The sequence below is a fragment of the Asterias rubens genome, chromosome 16 (assembly GCF_902459465.1).
Source record: "Asterias rubens chromosome 16, eAstRub1.3, whole genome shotgun sequence".
In the NCBI taxonomy this organism is placed as follows: domain Eukaryota; kingdom Metazoa; phylum Echinodermata; class Asteroidea; order Forcipulatida; family Asteriidae; genus Asterias; species Asterias rubens.
In genome coordinates, this window is record NC_047077.1 from 11,707,112 (window position 1) to 11,728,721 (window position 21,610).

General features: G+C 36.6%; 1 protein-coding gene across 1 annotated transcript; it reads left to right on the forward strand.

The window, feature by feature from the left end:
* The first annotated feature begins 2,510 nt into the window (after nucleotides 1-2,510).
* LOC117300934 (uncharacterized sodium-dependent transporter HI_0736-like) lies at nucleotides 2,511-21,346 on the forward strand. Its single transcript, XM_033784799.1, has 12 exons — nucleotides 2,511-2,782; nucleotides 5,587-5,731; nucleotides 6,167-6,350; nucleotides 8,798-8,912; nucleotides 9,652-9,853; nucleotides 10,652-10,814; nucleotides 15,416-15,544; nucleotides 16,691-16,827; nucleotides 18,168-18,259; nucleotides 19,008-19,159; nucleotides 20,750-20,867; nucleotides 21,139-21,346. The coding sequence occupies exons 1-12, from the start codon at nucleotides 2,723-2,725 to the stop codon at nucleotides 21,313-21,315; spliced, it is 1,674 nt and encodes a 557-aa protein (XP_033640690.1). The 5' UTR covers nucleotides 2,511-2,722; the 3' UTR covers nucleotides 21,316-21,346.
* The last annotated feature ends 264 nt before the right edge of the window (nucleotides 21,347-21,610 follow it).

The following is a 21,610-nucleotide window of genomic DNA, read 5'->3' on the forward strand; positions in this document are numbered from 1 at the left end:
GCTCTATGAAATTGGCCACTGGTTCTAATCCATGACACTTGTGCCCTTGAGTTGTAAAGGTAGCATTCTGCTCTACCGGCCAGGCTCCTACTGGATGATAGCCATGCCTACAACCTTGCGGACCGTGAAGCGGGTATTACTCTGTTTCAGCCCCACGAGAAGGTGGCAATATGTCCCTTGTGACAGTTGATTTGGGTCGATTGTAGCCCTCGCCTTGAAGTGGCCGTCGGGCCTTGTGATGTCAGGTAATCTCACATAAGATCCACTTGTTTTCATTTTCTCTCTTTTTTTATGACTCCGTACAAGTTTAACCTCTTCGTTGACTAATTTCTTGAAATAATTGGCCAATATTATTGTGTCAGTAATATTAGTCAACGATACGTGTCTCTTCGTGATTCCCAAAACGTGAGAAGTCCTTTACCAAAACTAAAATATGAAAAGCAAATTACGCGTATATTATTTTTACGATACCTTTTTACAAGATCATCTTGGCCCCATTATACGGAAAATTAATTTTTAACATTGCGCTGAAGGATAGATGATCGAGTTGGTCTTTGAAAAGCGTTTGTAAACCGTTTGTTATAAAATGAATATGGTTGGAAAGATGTTTAAAAAGAAGAATACAATGATCCACACAAAAATATGCCTCGAAAATGAGTGGTTTTCCTTTTACCTCGTCGACTAACACGGTCGGCCATTTATGGGAGTCAAATTTTTGACCGACCGTGTTAGTTCGCAAAGCAAAAGGAAAACCACGCAATTTCGAGACAAATTTGTGTGGCTCATTGTGTTCTACGTTTAAAACATTTTTCCAACCATATGCATTTTATAACAAACGGTTCTAAACGCTTTTGATGGACCGACTCGTCCGATCCAACGTGTTCCTTTAAAGACAGTGGACACTATTGGTAATTGTCATAGACTAGTCTTCACAGTTAGTGTATCTCAACATATGCATAAAATAACAACCCTGTGAAAATTTGAGCTCAATCGGTCGTCGAAGTTGCGAGATAATAATGAAAGAAAAAAACACCATTGTCACACGAAGTTGTGTGCTTTCAGATGCTTGATTTCGAGACCTCAAATTCTAAACTTGAGGTCTCGAAATCAAATTCGTGGAAAATTACTTCTTTCTCGCAAACTACGTCACTTCAGAGGGAGCTGCTTCTCACAAAGTTTTTTACCATCAACCTCTCCCCATTACTCGTAATCAAGAAAGGTTTTATGATAATAATTATTTTGAGTAATTACCAATAGTGTCCACTGCCTTTAAAAAGAAGTCTATTTGCTTTTTGTGTTTCTATTTCTTTCTTTCTCGTTTTTGTTTTGTTTTCCTGTAGAGAAACCAATGGAAATAAGTTCTGTTTTTAGACTATATCATCAATGAATAAAGTTACCTTCATTTCCAATTTTTCCTGTGGATTTTGTAAATTATTTATTTTATATGTAGCTTGGAAGTAGAGATTTAATCAACAGTTTTGTGTTATGCTTGGGAATAATGAGCTGTTACAGCTTTTGGTATAATGTCAATAAGATGTTAATGTTCTGCTTGTTTACCTGAAGATCTCTAGATGGCTACAAAGATCGCTAGTAAATTGACCTTTTGTTAATAATATTGTACAATAAAAAGTATCCAGTCTCAATTTCTCAAGTCATACAGTTATCTCAATCCCTAGAGGACACAAAACCGCACAAATGAATGCCTCGAAAAGAAAATCTAGTGACTGCCTCTTAATAAGAATAAGATCCTTACTCATTGGCCTGTTGCTTTTAAGACACTGGACAGTATTGGTAATGTCAAAGAACAGCTAATAAGTATAAGGAACATCCTCAAACGTGAGATTTCGTGAAATCTGAAGGCAACGTGTTCCTACTGGCAGCGGTCGGGAAAGAAACCCACAATAATTTTACTTTTTTCTAGGGAGCAAAAATCCTAAACGGCTGAGCTGTACGTGCCAAATATTAAAGAAATCTAATTGTTTTCAACAGGCTGAGGGACTTTAGTTTTGTTTTGTAGTATTTTTTTTACAAAAGCATTAATTTATATTAAAAAATTGCACAAAGCTTCACCAATTATTTGATGATAAACAAATTCTCGGCCACAGATGGGTTTGGTGTAGCCTGAACATCTGACGTCACATTTCGAGACTCGTTAATCCTTGCAGATAAAGACAGGGGCCCAGACTAGGGCATTTATTATTTCGAAACCACGGCTTCGGCTTTGGATTCGGCTTCAGGCTCCGTCCTCTCGTCTGAAAACCTGGGCGCATAAGCGAAGCGTCGCAATGTCAAAACAACCGTTGGGCCAAGCTAGCCCGAGCCGAATCCAAAGCAAAATCCAGTCGTTTCGAAAAGGGCCTACGTGGTGAGCTTTCGATAGCGCCCTCTATTGGCCGTGTAAACTTTCTGACACAAACCACCAACTACCAGCATCGCTATCGTGTGACGTGTGTAGATGAGTGCATGTCATAAAAATAGGGCATGTCATAAAAATACACGCAACAATTAACACTAACACTAATACTAATAGTACAGTGACAACTGCTCGAGGACAGTGATTACACGTGTGTGGGTGTTTTCCCTTGAATATCACTTAAATAAAATAATGCTTGCAGCTGTTGTTGTGTCTAGTTTATTGCTCCATGGTTTTAGTTGTACCACACCAGCAACCAACCAGTTGTGAGGAAATGCAACCTTGTTTTGAGAAGACTTTGTGAGGAATATGGATGCGGAATATGATGGTGGAGACAAGGCAAGGCTTGTTCAGAAAGAAAGACCGGAGGTAAGGACTGTACTGTGTGTGTACACCAGCAGTATGACCAGCTGGTTTTGTTTTGGGATTTAATTGGGGAATTTAGGCCTATAAGTTTTGTTTTCTTGTCATGCTTTTCATTTTGCTGTTAAGCGCTTTGAGGAATGCCAATTCATATTGCGCTATGTAAATACTGTTTTATTATTATTATTTGTACCGAGTCTTATTTAGTTAAAAAGTCACCTGGAAGTGGTATTTTGTCAAAATAAAGCTTTTGTCACTAAAATGTTTTGATGGGTGGAATATGAATAAACAATTAACTTCTGGTAAACAAAATTACTAGTTTCCATGTTATTTACAAATTTGAAAATAAGCCCGACCTGAGAGGGCGCTGTTCGTGACGTCAATCAAGGCACGATGAATCGCATGCAGTGCCAACACAAGATAGTGACGCTTGGCGCAAGCTAAAAACATGCCCTCAAAGTTGAAACAATAACTGATTTTTTTTCACGTTAGGCAATGCTCCTTTAATAATAGGTTCGTTATACGTCTTTCAGGTACCTTCTTCGACTTCCCCACTAGCTGGAGAAATTGTTGGGATGGCGTCATGTTTTACAAAAGAACTTTTCTCTTCATGTCAAAATGTGTAGTGTATTCCGGATTCTCGAAGCACGACGGCTCGAAGTCTTTAGTTGTTTTGCTGCATCCAGCAGCAATACACCTGGTCGACATTGCCGGAAAAATGCAAGAAAACAACTTTTTCGAAACGTAAAACTCACGACTAGGACTTGAATGTACTTCACGTTCGCGTGTTCAATGTTCGATCGAGGCAAAGTCTGCCTCGATTGACGTCACAAAAGGGGTAGGCGTTAAAAACAATGCCTGCAATGCGTATAGTAAACACACGTGCAAAGTACATGTACGTCCAAGTCGTGAGTTGGTACGTTTCCAAAAGTGATTTTCTGCATTCAGCAGCAATACACCTGGTCGGCATTGCCGGAAAAAAACAAAAACAAATTTTTTTGAAACGTACAAACATGCAAAGTCTGCCTCGATTGACGTCACGAACAGCGCCTTCTCGGGTCGGGGTCTACTCTTCAATTTGTAAATAACATTAGAACTGATTTTTTAAAACCTTAGTTAACTATTTATTCACATTCCACTCATCAAAACACATATTAGTGGCAAAAGCTTTATTTTGAAAAAATACCACTTCCAGGTGACTTTAAGCTTGGACATGTTTATCAGATAAAAATCTCTGTTGTTTTTCCTTCTAGTTTTGAGTCTCGTGACCGTGCATCAAAATCATTGTAAAAAGCCCCCCTAAAAAATTTGATTGTACTCTTGTTTACGAGTATTACTGGCTATTTATCTACCATATTTTTCTGATCTTAACCTTTGATCCATAAACAGAGTGTGGTGGGTATGAAAAAGTTCAGACCTTTTGTTGGTTTATATAATATTAAAACATTGTGTATTTCTGGTGGTGAAACCAAAGGTTGCCTCAAGAGTGAACTTAATTACTGCAATTCTGTTTGCATTGGGACACCCATTGTAATAGACACTGTGACAGTATCTTGCTCGAGAACTCATTTGCCAAGACCGGGACTCGAACCCACACTCTACTGATCAGAAACACCAGAGCTTGAGTCAAGACCGGGACTCGAACCCACACTCTACTGATCAGAAACACCAGAGCTTGAGTCAAGACCGGGACTCGAACCCACACTCTACTGATCAGAAACACCAGAGCTTGAGTCAAGACCGGGACTCGAACCCACACTCTACCGATCAGAAACACCAGAGCTTGAGTCAAGACCGGGACTCGAACCCACACTCTACTGATCAGAAACACCAGAGCTTGAGTCAAGACCGGGATTCGAACCCACACTCTACTGATCAGAAACACCAGAGCTTGAGTCAAGACCGGGACTCGAACCCACACTCTACTGATCAGAAACACCAGAGCTTGAGTCAAGACCGGGACTCGAACCCACACTCTACCGATCAGAAACACCAGAGCTTGAGTCAAGACCGGGACTCGAACCCCCACTCTACTGATCAGAAACACCAGAGCTTTTTTACCAATACTCTAAATCTCTCTACCAGAAGAAATTTCTGAACTTGGGGCAAAAATCCACAAATTTTTGCATTTGAACAAGAGAGTTTCATGGCTTGAGTTTTAGGCCTATCAGTAAGTTGGACTTTGTTTCTCAACAAAATTAAAAGATACTTATCAAACAAAAAGTCAACTTTTTTTCTAAAGCATTTTGTTCTCTTCAAATTGAAGATACACAGTGCGGTTGATTTGTAAATTTCAAGACCTTGAATTCAGACCTCTTTCAGTCTGCCTGGTTGAACAAATTATAGTTTTTGACCGAGTTCAGATTAAAACTTGCTCTTTGGTCTACTTCTCTAGTACAGATGACTGCTTCCAAAAGCTCATTGATGAACATTCGTACTAGGGGTGCCAAAAAGTTGCAAATGTCATAATTTTTAAGTGTACCTTCCCCTGTAAAAGTATTTGACCTTGTTGTTAAAGCATTAAAGCATTACTTGGCCTTAAATTTCGAACCCTGATTTTGCTCTTATGCTATACATGTACAAGTAGTCCAGTAATACTGCAGCTGGACCTGGACAAAATTTATTTCAACTGTTAAGGGGTCTATAGACACCCAAGTTTAACATATCAAAAGTCCTCCAAAATCCAAGTGGCGGAAAGCCGTCAAATTTGCATAATTATGTTAATTAGTTTCCGCCATTAGCTGAAAATGAACACTTACCTGGGATTTTTATGAAAGCTATTCAGGTATTTTGTAAATATTTATCTGTAGGTCAGTGAGAGTGATGGAGCGCAACAAGAGGGAGGAACTTTCCAGACTAAGATCGGTCTTGCTTTATCCTGTATAGGATGCGTGGTTGGAACGGGAAACATCTGGAGATTCCCAAGAATCTTAGCCAATAATAGCGGCCAAAAAGGTAATTTTTTGCTTGGTTGTAAAGTATGACTGACGGAAAACACATTAATGGTACCACTTTTCTTCTGTAATTTTAGCATTTTTTTCCCCAATGGTAGTAACTTGCTTAAGTATCTGAAACAGCCAATAAATATTTCCAGTGAATTGAAATGCAGGTTTGTACTGGAAATTGGTTTTTCATAAACTCCCAAATTATGTTTTACAAAATATAAATAACAACCATGAGGCCAAAACTTTGTTAACAAAACTGGACTAAAAGTCTGGCAACTTTTCTGTTTGTCTTGTGTTTTCATTTTTTTGTTATTGTGGTAAATTCCCTTGCCTTTACAAGTTGTTAGCTGTTTAGTCATTTTTGTTGTTATGCGCTTGTGTACTTTTTATATAATTGGGGCAATTAAAAAGCAATTGTTTTGTTTATTTCTTGATTGTCTGACAGGTTGTCTTCAGTTCCTGTTGATCTGGGTGATCTTTCTCTTCATCTGGTCGATCCCGATGCTGATAATAGAATACTCCGTCGGTCGTTTCACAAAGAAATCAACGATCCTCTCTTTCCAGAAGATGATCGGAGTGGAGAATATGTGGGGAGGTGCATGGATTGCCCTGGTAACCTTAGGAATAGCGTAAGTGAATTTACCTCGGCCCAATTTTCTGTTTAGCAGAAAAGTTCTTTGCTAAGCAGAAGTTTAGTGATTCCAACTGCCTCTAGCTACCGGGCAACCTCGGTTGTGATTGCAAAGGTCAAGTAATATGCCTGTGATTTGATTTTCACAGAACTCGGAAAAGTACTGAGTATACAGGTTGCTAACACACATCGGTGTATTGGTAAAACCAAAATGAATATTCTTTCTGATACAAACTTAACATCTATTAAAATGTCCAATTTGATGTGCCTTCAATTAGTGGGCCCTGGAAACAGCATTGTCAAATGTCTCCTTTTTTTAAATTTAATTAATAGGGCCTTGATTCTAAAGAGGGTAATTCAATAGACCCTTCCCAAGAAATATGTAAATTGCACATAGCGCGTGCGCACTAAAGATTTGTTTGTCAAAATGAGGGAACATCGCGCTGTTTTGTACACGGCTAATGGGTGCGTGACGCAGACGCGATTGCGCGTCTGCTTAGTGCACAACTCAATGGTGTTTGCCAACCAACAGGGTCTGTACGCATGCGTGAATGTAATTAGCATATTTCATGGGAAGGGTCCATTGCTCGCATACAGTAAAAATGTTCAATTGAAAACATAAAAACAGTTCTAGGGCTATTACAGTTACGATAAAAAACCACCCAAAAGGGATGAGAAAACTTTTTCACCATACAATCAGCCGTTGATACTGTTGATGGTGAAGTCATATTATACATACGTACAACCAATGTTGTGTGTATAATTAAACAATTTTTAACAAAAGAAAAAAAGAAAAAAACAACACTCATAATTTCTGTGTTGCTTTGTATGGTAGGATGCTGTATACAGTTGTAGATACAATGTACTCAGTATGCATTGTCTGACATGCATGGAAATGTGGTTCGCAAAAATCAATATTTTTTTACCTTGGACACTGAGTTTGTATAATTTATAATAGCCAGCCCATCTGTTGCAAAGGACTAAAATCGCCTATCTGCATATATTCATATTAAAGGCACTGGTTTCGATTTCACCAAACTCTTCCTAACTTTAGGATTAATCTAAGGGGATATGCTGAGTTAAGTTCCGTATCTAAAGACGTGGGACGCATTGAACCAATCCTAAGTTGGGACGGGTTACTCGCTGCTGAACACTCTTGGTAATTGCTCAAAATAATTGTAAGCATAAAAACTTACTTGGTAATGAGCAGTGGAGAGCTGTTAAAAGTATATAACGTTGTGAGAAACTGCTCTTTCTGAAGTAACATAGTTTTTGAGGAAGCAGTAATTTCTCACTAAAATATTTGAATTGAATTTGAGACCTCTGCAGAATTCAAGGCGTCTGGAAGCACACAACTTGTGACAAGGGTGTTTCCTTGTCTAAATTTGTTTGAACTCCTTTGGGATAAGGATAGCTCAGTTGATACTGCACTGGCACATTTATTCGCAGTTCGTTGGTTTAAATCTCGATCTATTAAATGTTTTCTTTGTTCAAATCAAAATCTACCCAATTAGTTTCCCTTGTGGATTACTATGAATATTAACTAACTGCAGGCATGATAATTATTTTTTGAAAAAATGATTAAATAGCCTGAACACACAAGCCTACACCATATGCGCGTGGAGGTCAGTCCTTTACTCATTAAAATATTACTTGCTTTTCCAAGGACCCAGTATTGTATGCCTGACTAATCTAAGCATATTTGTGTAAATTAAAAACTTGTTTTTTTCCATATTGGCTGAATATTTTTCTTTATGTTAAGTAAGCTAAGTATAATATTTGTGTGGTTAAAATTCCCAAGGATGCAATATCATATTGCCTGACTAAGCTCAGCATATTTGTGTGAATTAAAAACTTGTTTATTGATATTGTTTGAATACTTTTCTTTATGTTAACTAAGCTAAGCATATATAAATAAATTAACAACTTATTCAATTGTCTTCATATTTTTCTTTATAACTAAGCTAAGGCCACATAAAAAATAAAAATAAAAATTGTTGATCGTCCTTTTTTTTTTTTTTTTTAAAGTTTCGTTCTTTATATTAATTAACAGATATTAAATTGGCATTCGGGATAAGGAATTATTCATTTTGGTTTTACCTGTTACACTGTTGTGTGTTAGCACTGTATACTCAGTACTTTCCCGAGTTCTGTGAAAAAAATCACAGGCATATTACTCGGGTGGGATTCGAACCCATGCAATTTTAGAGCAATGTCAAACCAAACTGGTATCACACTGCTCTTGATGTGCAAAGGGTAATGGTTCGAGTCCCACCCAAGTAATATGTCTGTGATTTTGTTTCTTTACTGAACTCGGGGGAAATATTGAGTATACAGTGCTAATACGCATCGGTGTATATGGGTTAAAATAAAATGTATTATTAACAACTTGTTTTCCGATATTGGTTTTGGCTGATTATTTCTTTTAATATTATACTTTTGCAGAGCGTACTACTCAGTCATCGTAGGATGGTGTTTATATTATCTTTTCTTCTTCATCGCTAACGAGCTTCCGGAAACATTTGTTGAGAGTAATTCAATCTTCTATAATTTTTCAGAGGTAAAGTAACATTTGAGCCTACTTTTTATTTATTTATTCTATTTATTTATTTCCAGGCAAACGGTACATAGTGGGTGCGTTCGTTTAGTTTCCCTGGGTCGACCCCGGTGTGTGGCGTTTTTTTTCCCCAGGATGAACGTGTGCAGATAATTTCGTCCTGCGAAAAAAAACGCCACACACCGGGGTCGACCCAGGAGAGCTAAACGTGGTGAGCGTGGCATCAGTTGCCATGTGTGACGCGCGTGCAAGGGGTCAATAGTGTTCTACATACTCGCCTCCTTACATTAACCTTTTGCGTGTGTTTTGTTTGTCTACATGACATTTTCTTGTGCTAAGCAGGTTTTGGTAATTACAGGCTTTATGAAATTGGCCCCAGTTGTCATCGCCAATGATTGAAGCTGGTTGGCCAGCAGCCTCCTCAGGGCAATGTCTCAAATATAGAGGGAGAACCCTTGAGACAGCACGGGCTGGCTTGTTGTAGTATAAAGGCACTGGACACCTTTCAGTATTTGTCAAAGACCAGTATTCTAATCCCAATGTCGGTTTAAAATAAAAAATCTGTGAACATTTTGACTTATTGGTCATCGAAGTTGCAAAAGAATAATGAAAAAAAACCCACCCTTGTTGCACAAATTTGCTTAGAGATTCAAATTTATCAAGCTAGTTTTATCAACCCAGCACTCGGTAAATGAAAAGACTTATAACTTGGCTCCTCATCAATAAACCTTTTTTTCCCCAGGACTCCTTCTTTCCAGTCCTTTGTCATTTTGTTGCCATTGCCTTCGGAGCATTCTCAGTGGCCTGGGGTGTGAAGAGTATAGAGCTGGCCAATTGCGTTGTTGTTCCTGTCTTCCTTGTCCTTCTACTGTTTACATTCATCTGGAGTATGACATTGGAGAATGCAGGCGCTGGGATAAAGTTCATGTTCTCACCAGACTGGGGTAAGCTTGTTAAAAGGTTTTGCCCAACTTCATAGAGCTTAAAGGCAGTGGACACTATATTGGTAATAACTCAAAATAGTTGTTAGCATAAAAAAGTTACTTGGTAATGGAGATAGTATAAAACATTGTGAGAAAAGGCTACCTCTGAAGTAAGGTAGTTACTACACAAAGTAATTTTCCACGAAATTGATTTTGAGACCTCGGAATAAGATTTTGAGATTCTGAAATCAAGCATCTGAATGCTCACAACTTCGTGTGACAAGTGAGAAGTCCTGTCTTTGACAATTACCAAAGGTGTCCAGTGCCTTTAATAACGGAAAATTTTGTTTCAGGAGGGGGCCATTTACTCCAAATAATAGCCCCCCCCTTCTCCCTGGGAAAAGCTGTCATTTTAGTGAAAGTATAAAGTATGTCTAAATCAACCAAGGTGTACCACCTGAGCAATTTTTCTGTGTGGACACACCTGCTCCGTTCGCAAAATTTGGAAGTTGAGATTTTTCGACCAGAAATTATGTCATGGTTTTTCCCCAAAAACCTTGATTACAGGGAAAGTATTCAAGTGATGGAGTTCAAACTTTTCACCAGACCACATGGTAGGGGTGCACCCTTAAAGTGACTAAATGCCTGGAATAAATAATATAATAATTCTACAATATTCAGAAATTCCTTGAGGTTTGCACTCATTTCCAAATGCTAATTATTTTGATTGTGCCCTTGAAAAAGCTATATCAGTCAAATTAATAATCTAACAAATTTAATTAGTAAAATAAATTACTTATATTATTTCCCCTTCAACAGAGCAATTTAAACAGCCAGGATTGTGGGTGGATGCCGTTACTCAGAATGCATTTGATACTGGGGCCGGCTCAGGTTTGTTTATCTCCTACGCTGCGTATATGACGTCAAAGAATGGCATCGTACGCTACGGGACCCTCGTACCACTCTGCAATAATGTTATTAGGTAAGATATAAAGATATAATTAAAGGCACTGGACACTATTTGGAATTACTCAAAATAATTGTTAGCATAAAATCTTACTTGGTAACCATTAATGGATAGCTGTTGATAGTAAAAAACATGGTGAAATACGGGCCCCTCTGAATCAACATAGTTTTTGAGAAAGATGTAGTTTCTAACTCAAAGAAAAAAATACTTAAGGCCTGAAGCCTTTTCATTATGCATCTGAAAGTAATTTGTGCAAAATTGAGTCAAAATTTTCACAGGTTTGATATTTTATGCATATTTTACACCAAGTGACTGGTCTTTGATAATTACTAAAGGTGTTCAATGCCTTTAATCAATCACTGGACAATTTTTAGTGACAATAATAAATATTACTTTAAAAGTATACTGTATTTGGTCAGGCAGTTTGTGCTTTTCATGTTGAGTTTAAATTATAGCAATGAAATAAGAAACAGTGGTTTGTAGGGTTGCGATTTCCTCAGTGTTTCAGACCAAGATATTATTCTGGAGGATTGGTACTGGTATGAACTTTAGAATCAGTTAGCTTTCAGATGGAAGTATTATTAATCTGTAGGATTGGTACTGGTAGGAACTTTATAATCAGTGAGCTTTCAGATGGAAATATTTATATTATAGAGGATTGGTGCTTGTATGAACTTTATAATCAGTGAGCTTTCAGATACAAATATTTCTCTGAAGGATTGGTGCTGGTATGAACTAAAAATCCGTGAGCTTTCAGATGCAAATAATTATATGGAGGATTGGTACTGTTATAAAAATTATAATCAGTGAGCTTTGAGGTGGAAATATTTTAATTGGTAGTAGTCTTTAGAAAAAAAATAACATCATTGAAAATGGTTTTTATTTTTAACTGCTGCCAAACTGATAAGGGATAGTTCATTAAATTCTGACATTTGTTTTTCCAAGCTTTGTTTTTTGTGTCCAAATAATGACTGCGTAGTGTTTTTTTTAAATGAGTTTTATTCTACTCATTCACACTAAGTTATGCAGCGATCAAGCTGATGAGATCACATTCTGTACGGTCTATTGGACACAATACCAGCACCTTTTTGAAACCACCCGATTGACAGTAGAATAATAATTGAGTTTCATATGAATATACACAAGTGTACTACCTGCAACTTGTTTTTTCTTCATTAGGCCAAAACAAGACAAAAACATGTTTAGCATCCCCCTTTTCGTAAAAAGGAAAGAGGAGGGCCTTTTTTTTTTTTTTTTTTTAAATGGCCGCCGACAATTTTTTTAATACAAACGGCTTGGCTATTTTAAAAAGTGATCTGAGATCCTTAAAGTATTTGCTGAGATCCTTAAAAAAATCAGCGTCCCAGCCCACTTCCTTTTAAGAGGCAGCCTCCTTTTTTTCTTTTTCTTTTTTATTTACATTTACAGAAAAAAATGTATATTAAAAAGAAAAAGAAAAAAAAGTATAAATAAAAATGAAAAAGAAAAAAAAGGAGGCTGCCTCTTTAAAGGGAGTGGGCTGGGACACTGAACATGTTTTCATTAATATTTGGCTTAATGTAAAATCCTTTATAAAGCCTGTGAATAATTTGATATTTAACTCAGTCTCAGTTCAAGAGGGGAGTTCAATTTTAAATTTAGTTTTGAGGTACGCTCATTTTTGGTTTAGATAGAAAATAAGGAATAAATTACAAGTCTTTTCCTCATGTCTTTTATTATAAAATCTTTATTACCAATCTTTATCAGGGATTGTTAATCTAATCACACCAGCCATCCATTCTGTTTTTAAAATTAAATTTTTTCTAAATAATGACTGCAGTCACAGTTTTTTCATGGTTTTTTACTCGGTGTGATGAAGCATGATAAAATAACACGTTGTATGTTGGCTAAATAATGACTTGCAGGCACAGCTTTTTACATAAGTTTTTACTCGGTGTGAAGCATGATAAAATAACACATTGTATGTTGGCTAAATAATGACTTGCAGGCACAGCTTTTTACATAAGTTTTTACTCGGTGTGAAGCATGAAAAATAACACATTGTATGTTGGCTAAATAATGACTGCAGTCACAGTTTTTTTCATACGTTTTTACTCGGTGTGAAGCATGATAAAATAACACATTGTATGTTGGCTAAATAATGACTGCAGGCACAGGTTTTTCATGGGTTTTTACTCGGTGTGAAGCATGATAAAATAACACATTGTATGTTGGCTAAATAATGACTTGCAGGCCTAGGTTTTTTCATGAGTTTTTACTCGGTGTGAAGCATGATAAAATAACACATTGTATGTTGCCTAAATAATGACTTGCAGGCACAGGTTTTTTCATACGTTTTTACTCGGTGTGAAGCATGATAAAATAACACATTGTATGTTGGCTAAATAATGACTTGCAGGCACAGGTTTTTTCATACGTTTTTACTCGGTGTGAAGCATGATAAAATAACACATTGTATGTTGGCTAAATAATGACTTGCAGGCACAGGTTTTTTCATAAGTTTTTACTTGGTGTGAAGCATGATAAAATAACACATTGTATGTTGGCTAAATAATGACTTGCAGGCACAGGTTTTTTCATAAGATTTTACTCGGTGTGATGAAGCATGATAAAATAACACATTGTATGTTGGCTAAATAATGACTGCAGGCACAGGTTTTTCATAGGTTTTTACTCAGTGTGAAATCATGTTTAAGATAACACATTGTAAGTCAACAAAATAATGACTGCAGTCATGTTTTTTAAAGAGTTTTTACTCGGTGTGAAAGCATGATAAGATAAAACTTTGTACGTCATTTGCCCACAATACCAGCACCTTTTGAAAACATAAAATGAAATGATGTAATTCGTAGAGTTTCTTTTTGGCTGTTTTTTCTCCATCAGCCTAATAATATAAAAAGCCTTTTAATAAGGCCTTTGAATAATTTGACATTAAACTCTCGTTCCAAAGGGGGCTTCTAAGGTTAAATTCAATTTTGTGATCCACCACTCATTTTCCGATAAATAGAAAATCCGGTAAAAAAATTTACAAATCTCTACCCCATGTTAACATTGCGTTATAGCATTCTCCTGAAGACGAGCAAAGTATGCACCAATCCATGCGCGCAAGTGCTGGGCACCGCCATGGGCGCCCCGCGCCACTGCTGCGGTGTACTTGTGCCTAGTTTTGTGCACAAAGACAGGAGAAAATCGTTTTCCCTTTTCACTCTTTATTGAAATTAGATGTTTTCCTCACCGACTTACACAATGTCAGTAACCGGACATCGTGAAATATCAATGTAGATCACTGACTGCAAACAATTTGCAACTGAATCGGACCGAATCATCTTGAAAAGGGTGATGTTAGGTGAGTTAGGAGGTCAAAGACGCGGAAACTGCATTATAGTCGCTAAAAAATGTGTTACATTGTCAGAGTATTTTGTCAGAATTTCAGTATTTTATTTTCTGCTTAATTAAAAAAAAAATTCAAGAATGTAGTACATCGTTATATCATGCAGCGATATTAGGGATATTGCATAAACTGTCGAGGAAGACACTCAATTTCCATCAAAAGTGAAAATGGAAACAATTTCTTTATGTCTTTGTGCACAAAACTAGGCACAAGTACACCGCAGCAGTAGCGCATGGTGCTCAACACTTGAGCGCCCGGTGCACGTCGGATTGGTCTATACTGTTTGAAATGTTGAGACCACACTCAGGCTCTTTTCAAAGCAAACAATTTTCCCAAAAGAGATTTGCACATTTTGTTGTACCCTAAAGTTATTTATGTAAAAATCAGTCTTGTGTTCCACTCATTTTCCAGAAGAAAGAGTCCTTTTGAAAATGAGGGAAAATACAACTCTCTTGAATATAGCAGGAAGAATATCATGTCTGTTTAGTGGACAGTGATCTTTTATTTGTTTTATTATAGTCATTTGGTTTTTGAACTAAGGCAGTGGACACTAGTGGTAATTACTCAAAATAATTATTAGCATAAAACCTTTCTTGGTGACGAGTAATAGGGAGAGGTTGATGGTATAAAACACTGTGAGAAACAGCTCCCTCTGAAGTGACATAGTTTTTGAGAAAGATGTAATTTTCCACGAATTTGAGTTCAAGCAATCAAGTAATCTCGAAATCAAGCATCTGAAAGCACACAACTTCTGTGACCATGGTGCGACAAGGGTGCTTTTTTCTTTCATAAATATCTCGCAAGAGATATTTTTTGTAAAAGTAAAATACAATGATCCACACAAACATGCCTCGAAAGAGCACGGTTTTCCTGTAACCTTGTCGACTAACACCGTCGGCCATTTATGGGAGTCAAAATTCCATAAATGGCCGACCGTGTTAGTTCACAAAGTAAAAGGAAAACCACACAACTTCGAGGCAAATTTGTGTGGATCATTGTATTCTACTTTTAAAACATCTTCCTAATATTATGCATTTTATAACAACTGGTTTCAAACGCTTTTTATAGACCAACTCGTCCGATCCAAGGCAACATGTTCCTTTAACAGGAATGTTATTGGCCCAATGACCAGGGCACTAATGTATCGGGCATTGATACCGTTATTGTAAAAGTCATTATTTTATTTTTATTAACCACATTGCTTCATTAATCATCTTCTTTCCAGCCTGCTTTGCGGAATGGTCACATTCTCAACTGTTTTTTCAAGTGAATTAAAGAACGGATCATCTACAGAGGAAATTGTAAAGTTGCTGCAACAAAATGGACCTGGAAATACTGGACTCACCTTTGTTTGGTTAGAAAACACTTTTTCTCCTAAAATTGCTCATGTCAGTTTCCGCTAGAAACCTATTTGGTAAACAGAATTACACTTTATTTCCTCAATTTTACTAATTTGCCAATGTCAGTTTCCCTAATTACTTGAAATCTTATTTTGTTATAGCATTTTTAGGCAGGTCATTAAAGAAGTTCATCTGGATTGTTAATAATCATGAATTAAAGGCACTGGACACTATTGGTAATTGTCAAAGACTAGCCTTCACAGTTGGTTTATCTCAACATATGCATAAAATAACAAACCTGTGAAAATTTGGGCTCAATCGGTCACCGAACTTCCAAGATAATAATGAAAGAAAAAACACCCTTGTCACATGAAGTTGTGTGCGTTTAGATGGTTGATTTCGAGACCTCAAGTTCTAAATCTGAGGTCTCGAAATCGAATTCGTGGAAAATTACTTCATTCTCAAAAACTATGGCACATCAGAGGAAACCGTTCCTCACAATGTTTCATACCATCAACCTCTCCCCATTACTCGTCAGTAAGAAAGGTTTTATGCTAATAATTATTTTGAGTATTTACCAATAGTGTCCACTGCCTTTAAGAGGTTCAGTTTTTTTCAAATCCAAAAATAATTTAGGTGATGTAACAACTGCATTGTTTTTGAATTTGACAAACAAGGAACCTCTTAATTCAACTTTAGACAGGGCTTGAAATTGATACTGGGTCAAAAGACCAAAGTGAGGTGGTCTTTTGTTTTTCAGTTGAATTAAATTCCTCATTAGGCCTTTATATTTCTCAAAAAGTGTTGACCATAATATGATAAAAATCTTTTAAATATGTTCTTGTTAAAATTTGGACTCAATTGGTCATCAAATACGGAAGAGAATAGTGCAAGAAAAAACACCCTTGTTGCACAAATTTGTGTGCTTTCAGATTCCTTTAAAAGGCTTCAGGCCTAAAGTCTTTTAATATTTAAGTGAGAAATTACCTCGTTTTCAAAAACCACGTTACTTCAGAGGGAGCCGTTTCTCACTATCTTTTATATTATAAACATAACTTCATTGCTTGTTTCCAAGTAAATTTTTGGCAACAAATTATTTTGAGTATTTACCAATAGTGTCCATCACTGCCTTTAAAGTATGTCTTCTTGATTCCTTGTAGGATGCCTATCCTGTATAATAAGATCAACGGTGGGCGAGTCTTCATGGTGTTCTTCTTCTTCTCGTTACTTCTTGCCGGCTTCAGCTCTCTGGTTGCTCAGTTAGAGCTCTTCGTTCACAACATGAAAGATTTTGGAGGCATGTTAAAATAAGACCTCAAATATGAGGCAACTAGAACTTGTTAACTTTTGGGTTCAAACATTTGTTTTCTGCATCAATTTTGGCAAAATTCAATCCAGCCTATGATGATGGCATCTACATTTAGAGAGGGGACCACACACCGTTTCTGAGAAATTAGTAAAACAAGTCATGAAGTTTTGTCTCAGTGAGACAAAAATTATTTTAGTATGTAAAAACGTATTTTTGAGACATTGTTTTACTCATTTCTCAAAGCTACAGCACCTCAGCAAGTAATATTTTAAGGGAAGCTTTCTACCACCACTATCTTCAAACTGTGTGAGTTTAATTTAAATCTGTGGACATTGTGTTTTGTGTCCAACAAAAAGTACCCAGACCTTTGAAAGAGGAGTGTTGGCTCTGAAAAGAGCTGGTGTGTGCTGTCCTCTCAAAATGTAGATGCCATCATCATAGGCTGGATTGAATTTGGCCTAAATTGATGCAGACATTAGTGTTAATCTGTGAAAAAAAATCAAAGTTAAATCAAGGTAAATTACTTGGGTTAGATTTAAACCCCTGCCCATTAAATTGCTAGAGCAGACGTCTTACTTCTAGACAACTAAGCTAGCCCAATGGCTAGAGGTAGTTTTAATCCTTAGCAACAGGTACCGCAACGATGTTAATGGATGTTATTTTTTGCATCAGAAATAAAAATTACAATTTAGTTTTGCCCAAACACCAATGTGTGTTAGCACTGAAAACTCCACAGGAAAAATCCACAGGCAATTAATCACTCGAATTCGAACCCACTACTTTTGGATCGCTAGAGCAGATTTCCTTTTAACCTATGGAAAAATCTTGTGAGCATTTGCCAACAACGTTCCCTAGGGACGTTTCAATCAAACAGGTCCCTCATTGCAGGGTTTAAAAGTATACCTTGGGCAATTGCCAAACCAGTACTAGAAAGGCAATACTCAAATAATAATTACAATAATAACAGTAATAACAAGTATTTAGAACGCTCCCCATAGTATGTTATATCACAGCGTTTACAAAAAATAATAGCACACAACTAACAACTAAATTTCATCAGAAAAGGTACATGTACATAATGTTTGAAAGGAGTATAGGGAAAAAAAGAGCTTAAGTTATTTGACAGGGAAGAGATGTGTTTTCAGAAGTTTCTTAATTGGTCTGTGGAATTAGCGGCTTTAATGAAAGAGGAGATGTTGTTACATTCTGTGGATGCAGTTACAGTGAATGTGGGATCGCAAGCTTTGCTACGGGTCATATTAATCTTGTGAGATAAAGTTATATTTTCAAAGCTAACCAACCTGAATAAATGTCTCTGTTTCTCACAGTGTCAAGAAAAATAGCTGCTCCAGTTGTTGCGTTGGTGGTGTTTTTTACTGGCCTTGGTTCAGCTCTCAGCCTCAACTTTTTAGTTAATCAGGTATGGAAGAATTCTATTTATATGGTTTATAGTTCGTTTGTTTGTTTTGATGCAATTTTTAAGTTTTCAGTGATTTTGGTTAAAATGCTAATTCGTTTCAATATGTAAAAATCAATTTAATCATTACATTTACTTGTAATGGAATGCTGGCTGATGCTATAAAAATAGAGCAAAGCGGGCAGAAATTCAATCAATTACTTTTTATTTATAATTAATCGATTTAAAAAGAATAACCTTCCGTCAACTTTTGTTTATGACAATTGTTGAATTATTTGGTTTTTTTCTTATTTTAAAAGGTTTGCTATTGATTTCCTAGGGCTGTTTTCCTTTTTTTTTTGCTTAGCAGAAGTTGTCAAAGCCATACTTTCTGTCTAAAAGGTTTTGATACCTTCAGTAGATCAAGTTTTCGGATGAATCCTTACTCACTGGGAATGAAGATGTATATTTACCTATATAGAAGTTTCATTGTCATATTTAGAAGTTTCAGCGTCATATCGTCAAGTTCTTTTTGGAAGAAAAATGAAAAATCACAGATCAATGTGTTCAGGAGAGTCGCGTAAATCCCTTGTTCATGCTAAAATATTTTTCCCTCTCACCGGGACAAAAGTAATTTTGGTCAAAAACATTTAATGTAAATCTTTCGACGTTTGTGTTTTGTGTCAAAATGTACCAAAACCCTTTAAGCAGCTCAAAGAAATTTAGTATAATATTATCATAATTAAATATTTTTTCTTTCTTTCTATGACAGGATTTTGTTTGGGGATTTGGCCTTCTTCTCTCAGGAATGGCTCTGCAATTTTTAGTCATTCGATATGGCATCCATAAATTCCGTGAAGAACTTGTTAATAAGTTCAGCGAAAGTGACTGGCCGCTGCCTGTAATATGGGAATGGATTGTCAAGTAAGAGACCATATTGTTGTTTACTCATTGCTTTTTCTGTGTGCTTTCTGACTCTCTCTCTCTATTCATGTATTTCCTCTTCACTGCTTTTCTTACACTTAGAAACCTGTTCATATTTTTGACAGGCTCTTCAAGAATGAGTTGCTGGTCGCACAACCCACTTTCCAGTAGAGGGCTGTTGGGTGATGAGAGGGGGTGAACAAATAAATAATGTGGTTTTATGCTCTGTAGGGTCTATATTTTGGCACTTATTGAAATAAAACCTCTGTATTTGATTGATACAGTTGAATACAACATGTACTTTTTTGTTCATCCCCTAGACATCATTAGTAGATGTTTTTATTAAACTGGCTGTTTCCCCAGTTTGGGTTATTTTCAGATTGTGACATAATCTATTTTTCAAAAGGTCATAAATTTTGAACCAAACACCATACAAGTGTATAAGACATGTCAAATGAAGCTTGTTGTTTGCTCTTTTCAGCCATGTATAAAACCCAATAAGTTAATTGTCCCCCTTGTGGCTCATTTTTGCAGAGCCAGTCACATTTGTTTGTGTTGTCATTTTAGCCTTTGAGAAAGACTCTGCTAGGGTTGAGACGTCAGGCCATTAACTATTATTTGCATTTATACCATAGGTCCTTTTTCTTGGTTGATAAGCAGTTTGCAACAGCTAATTCAATTTTCTCATCTTTTTGTTTTCTTACATGTTTTCCTTCTTTACATCTCAGTCAATCATATTTGCTTTCAGTTTACAGCCATAATCATGGGTACACTTTTTGTTACAAAGACACCAAATGAACATCAGACAAATATTGAAAAATGGTATGACCCATCAATTAGACTCTGCTAGGGTCGAAACGTCAGACCATTAACTATTTTGTATTAATAAAACAGTAGAAAAAATCCCACAGTCATATACTTGGGTGGGATTCAAACCCAGCACCATTGCCATATCAGAGTAAATATCTACCACAATGTCACCAAGATTGCCCAGTATCCTAAATGCATTTTGAATTCTATATTTTAGCATAATATTATTTATTGCATTTGCATTGGGGATAAAGAATATTTTTTGGTTTTACCCTTCTACATTGTGTATAAAGCACTGTATACTCAGTACTTTCTTGACAAATACAAATTACAAAACTTTTTTTGGACAATTACAAATAGTGTCCATTGTCTTTAAAGGGAAGGTACACGTTTGGTAATTGTCAAAGACCAGTCTTCTCATGTGGTAAACCCCAACATAAGCATAAAATAACAAGCATGTGAGAAAATGATGAGAGAAAAAACACCCTTGTTGGACGATGTGTGCTTTCAGATAGGAATGAAAGACTTCTGGATAGAAGTCTTTTATTATTTTAGTGAGAAATTACCTCTTCCTCAAAATCTATGCTACTTCAGAGGGAGCCGTTTCTTACAATGTTTTATACTATCAACAGCTCTCCAATGCTCGTTACCAAGTCAATTTTTAAGTTAATATTTGTTCTGAGTAATTGCAAAACGTGTACCTTCCCTTTAATAAGATCTATTACTCATTAAGGTCTCATTTATATTACTAATTGAACGTTCTTTTTTCCCATTCTATAGATTTATTGCTCCTCTGGAAGCAGTGACATTAATTGTTTGGTGGGCAGTAACAACAATCATGAACTCCGATCCTTGGTATGGTTTCTCAACCGAGAGCTTCATGATAACTATTGCTCAGGTAAGTGCAGGGTTTACCATTAACTTCTTCAGGGACTAGGCTGCAGCAGGACCAGTTAGCTTTCACAACTCTGTTAGCTTTTTCGATGTCCCAGAACCTTTTTACTTTAGAGTTAAGACGCTGCACAACTTTTAATTCCTCAAACTTTGCTGATGACTCGACCTGTTTTAAATCTTTTCAATTTTTAATTTTGACTTGTCAATTCACAAATCTTCCTTACATCATTGGTGCATCACAATCATTTTTTTAATTTCTGCTGTTCTTATTCCAGTGGAGTGGTTTCTTCCTACTCATCTTGCTGTTGAATTTCCTGTATGTTAAATATTGGAGACATTTGATACCAATTCCCGGTGACGTGACGGAGCTTCCTCTACCGCCCTCGCCTGAGGGGAACGAGTACAAGGATGGAACGTACAGAACATTTGGCGAGTCAGAAACGTCACAATAATCTGAAAGATTATACTCTCATCAAGGGGCATTACCTGATGTTTTCATTTGGGGTGGGGTGGGGTGGGGGGTATGGGGGGGTGGCAAAGAAATGCCCGGGGTTATTTGTGATACAATCAAGCTTAACGGAACATTACAGAATTGGTAAGAACAACATCGTCGAAGATCACAGATTTACATAAAACTTACACAGTCTAATGATGATGATGGTAGAAAACATCTCTTGAAATATTTCTGTCTCAATGAATGTCATATTTGATGACAAATAAATGTGAAAAAATTCCGTTTGGAGTTTA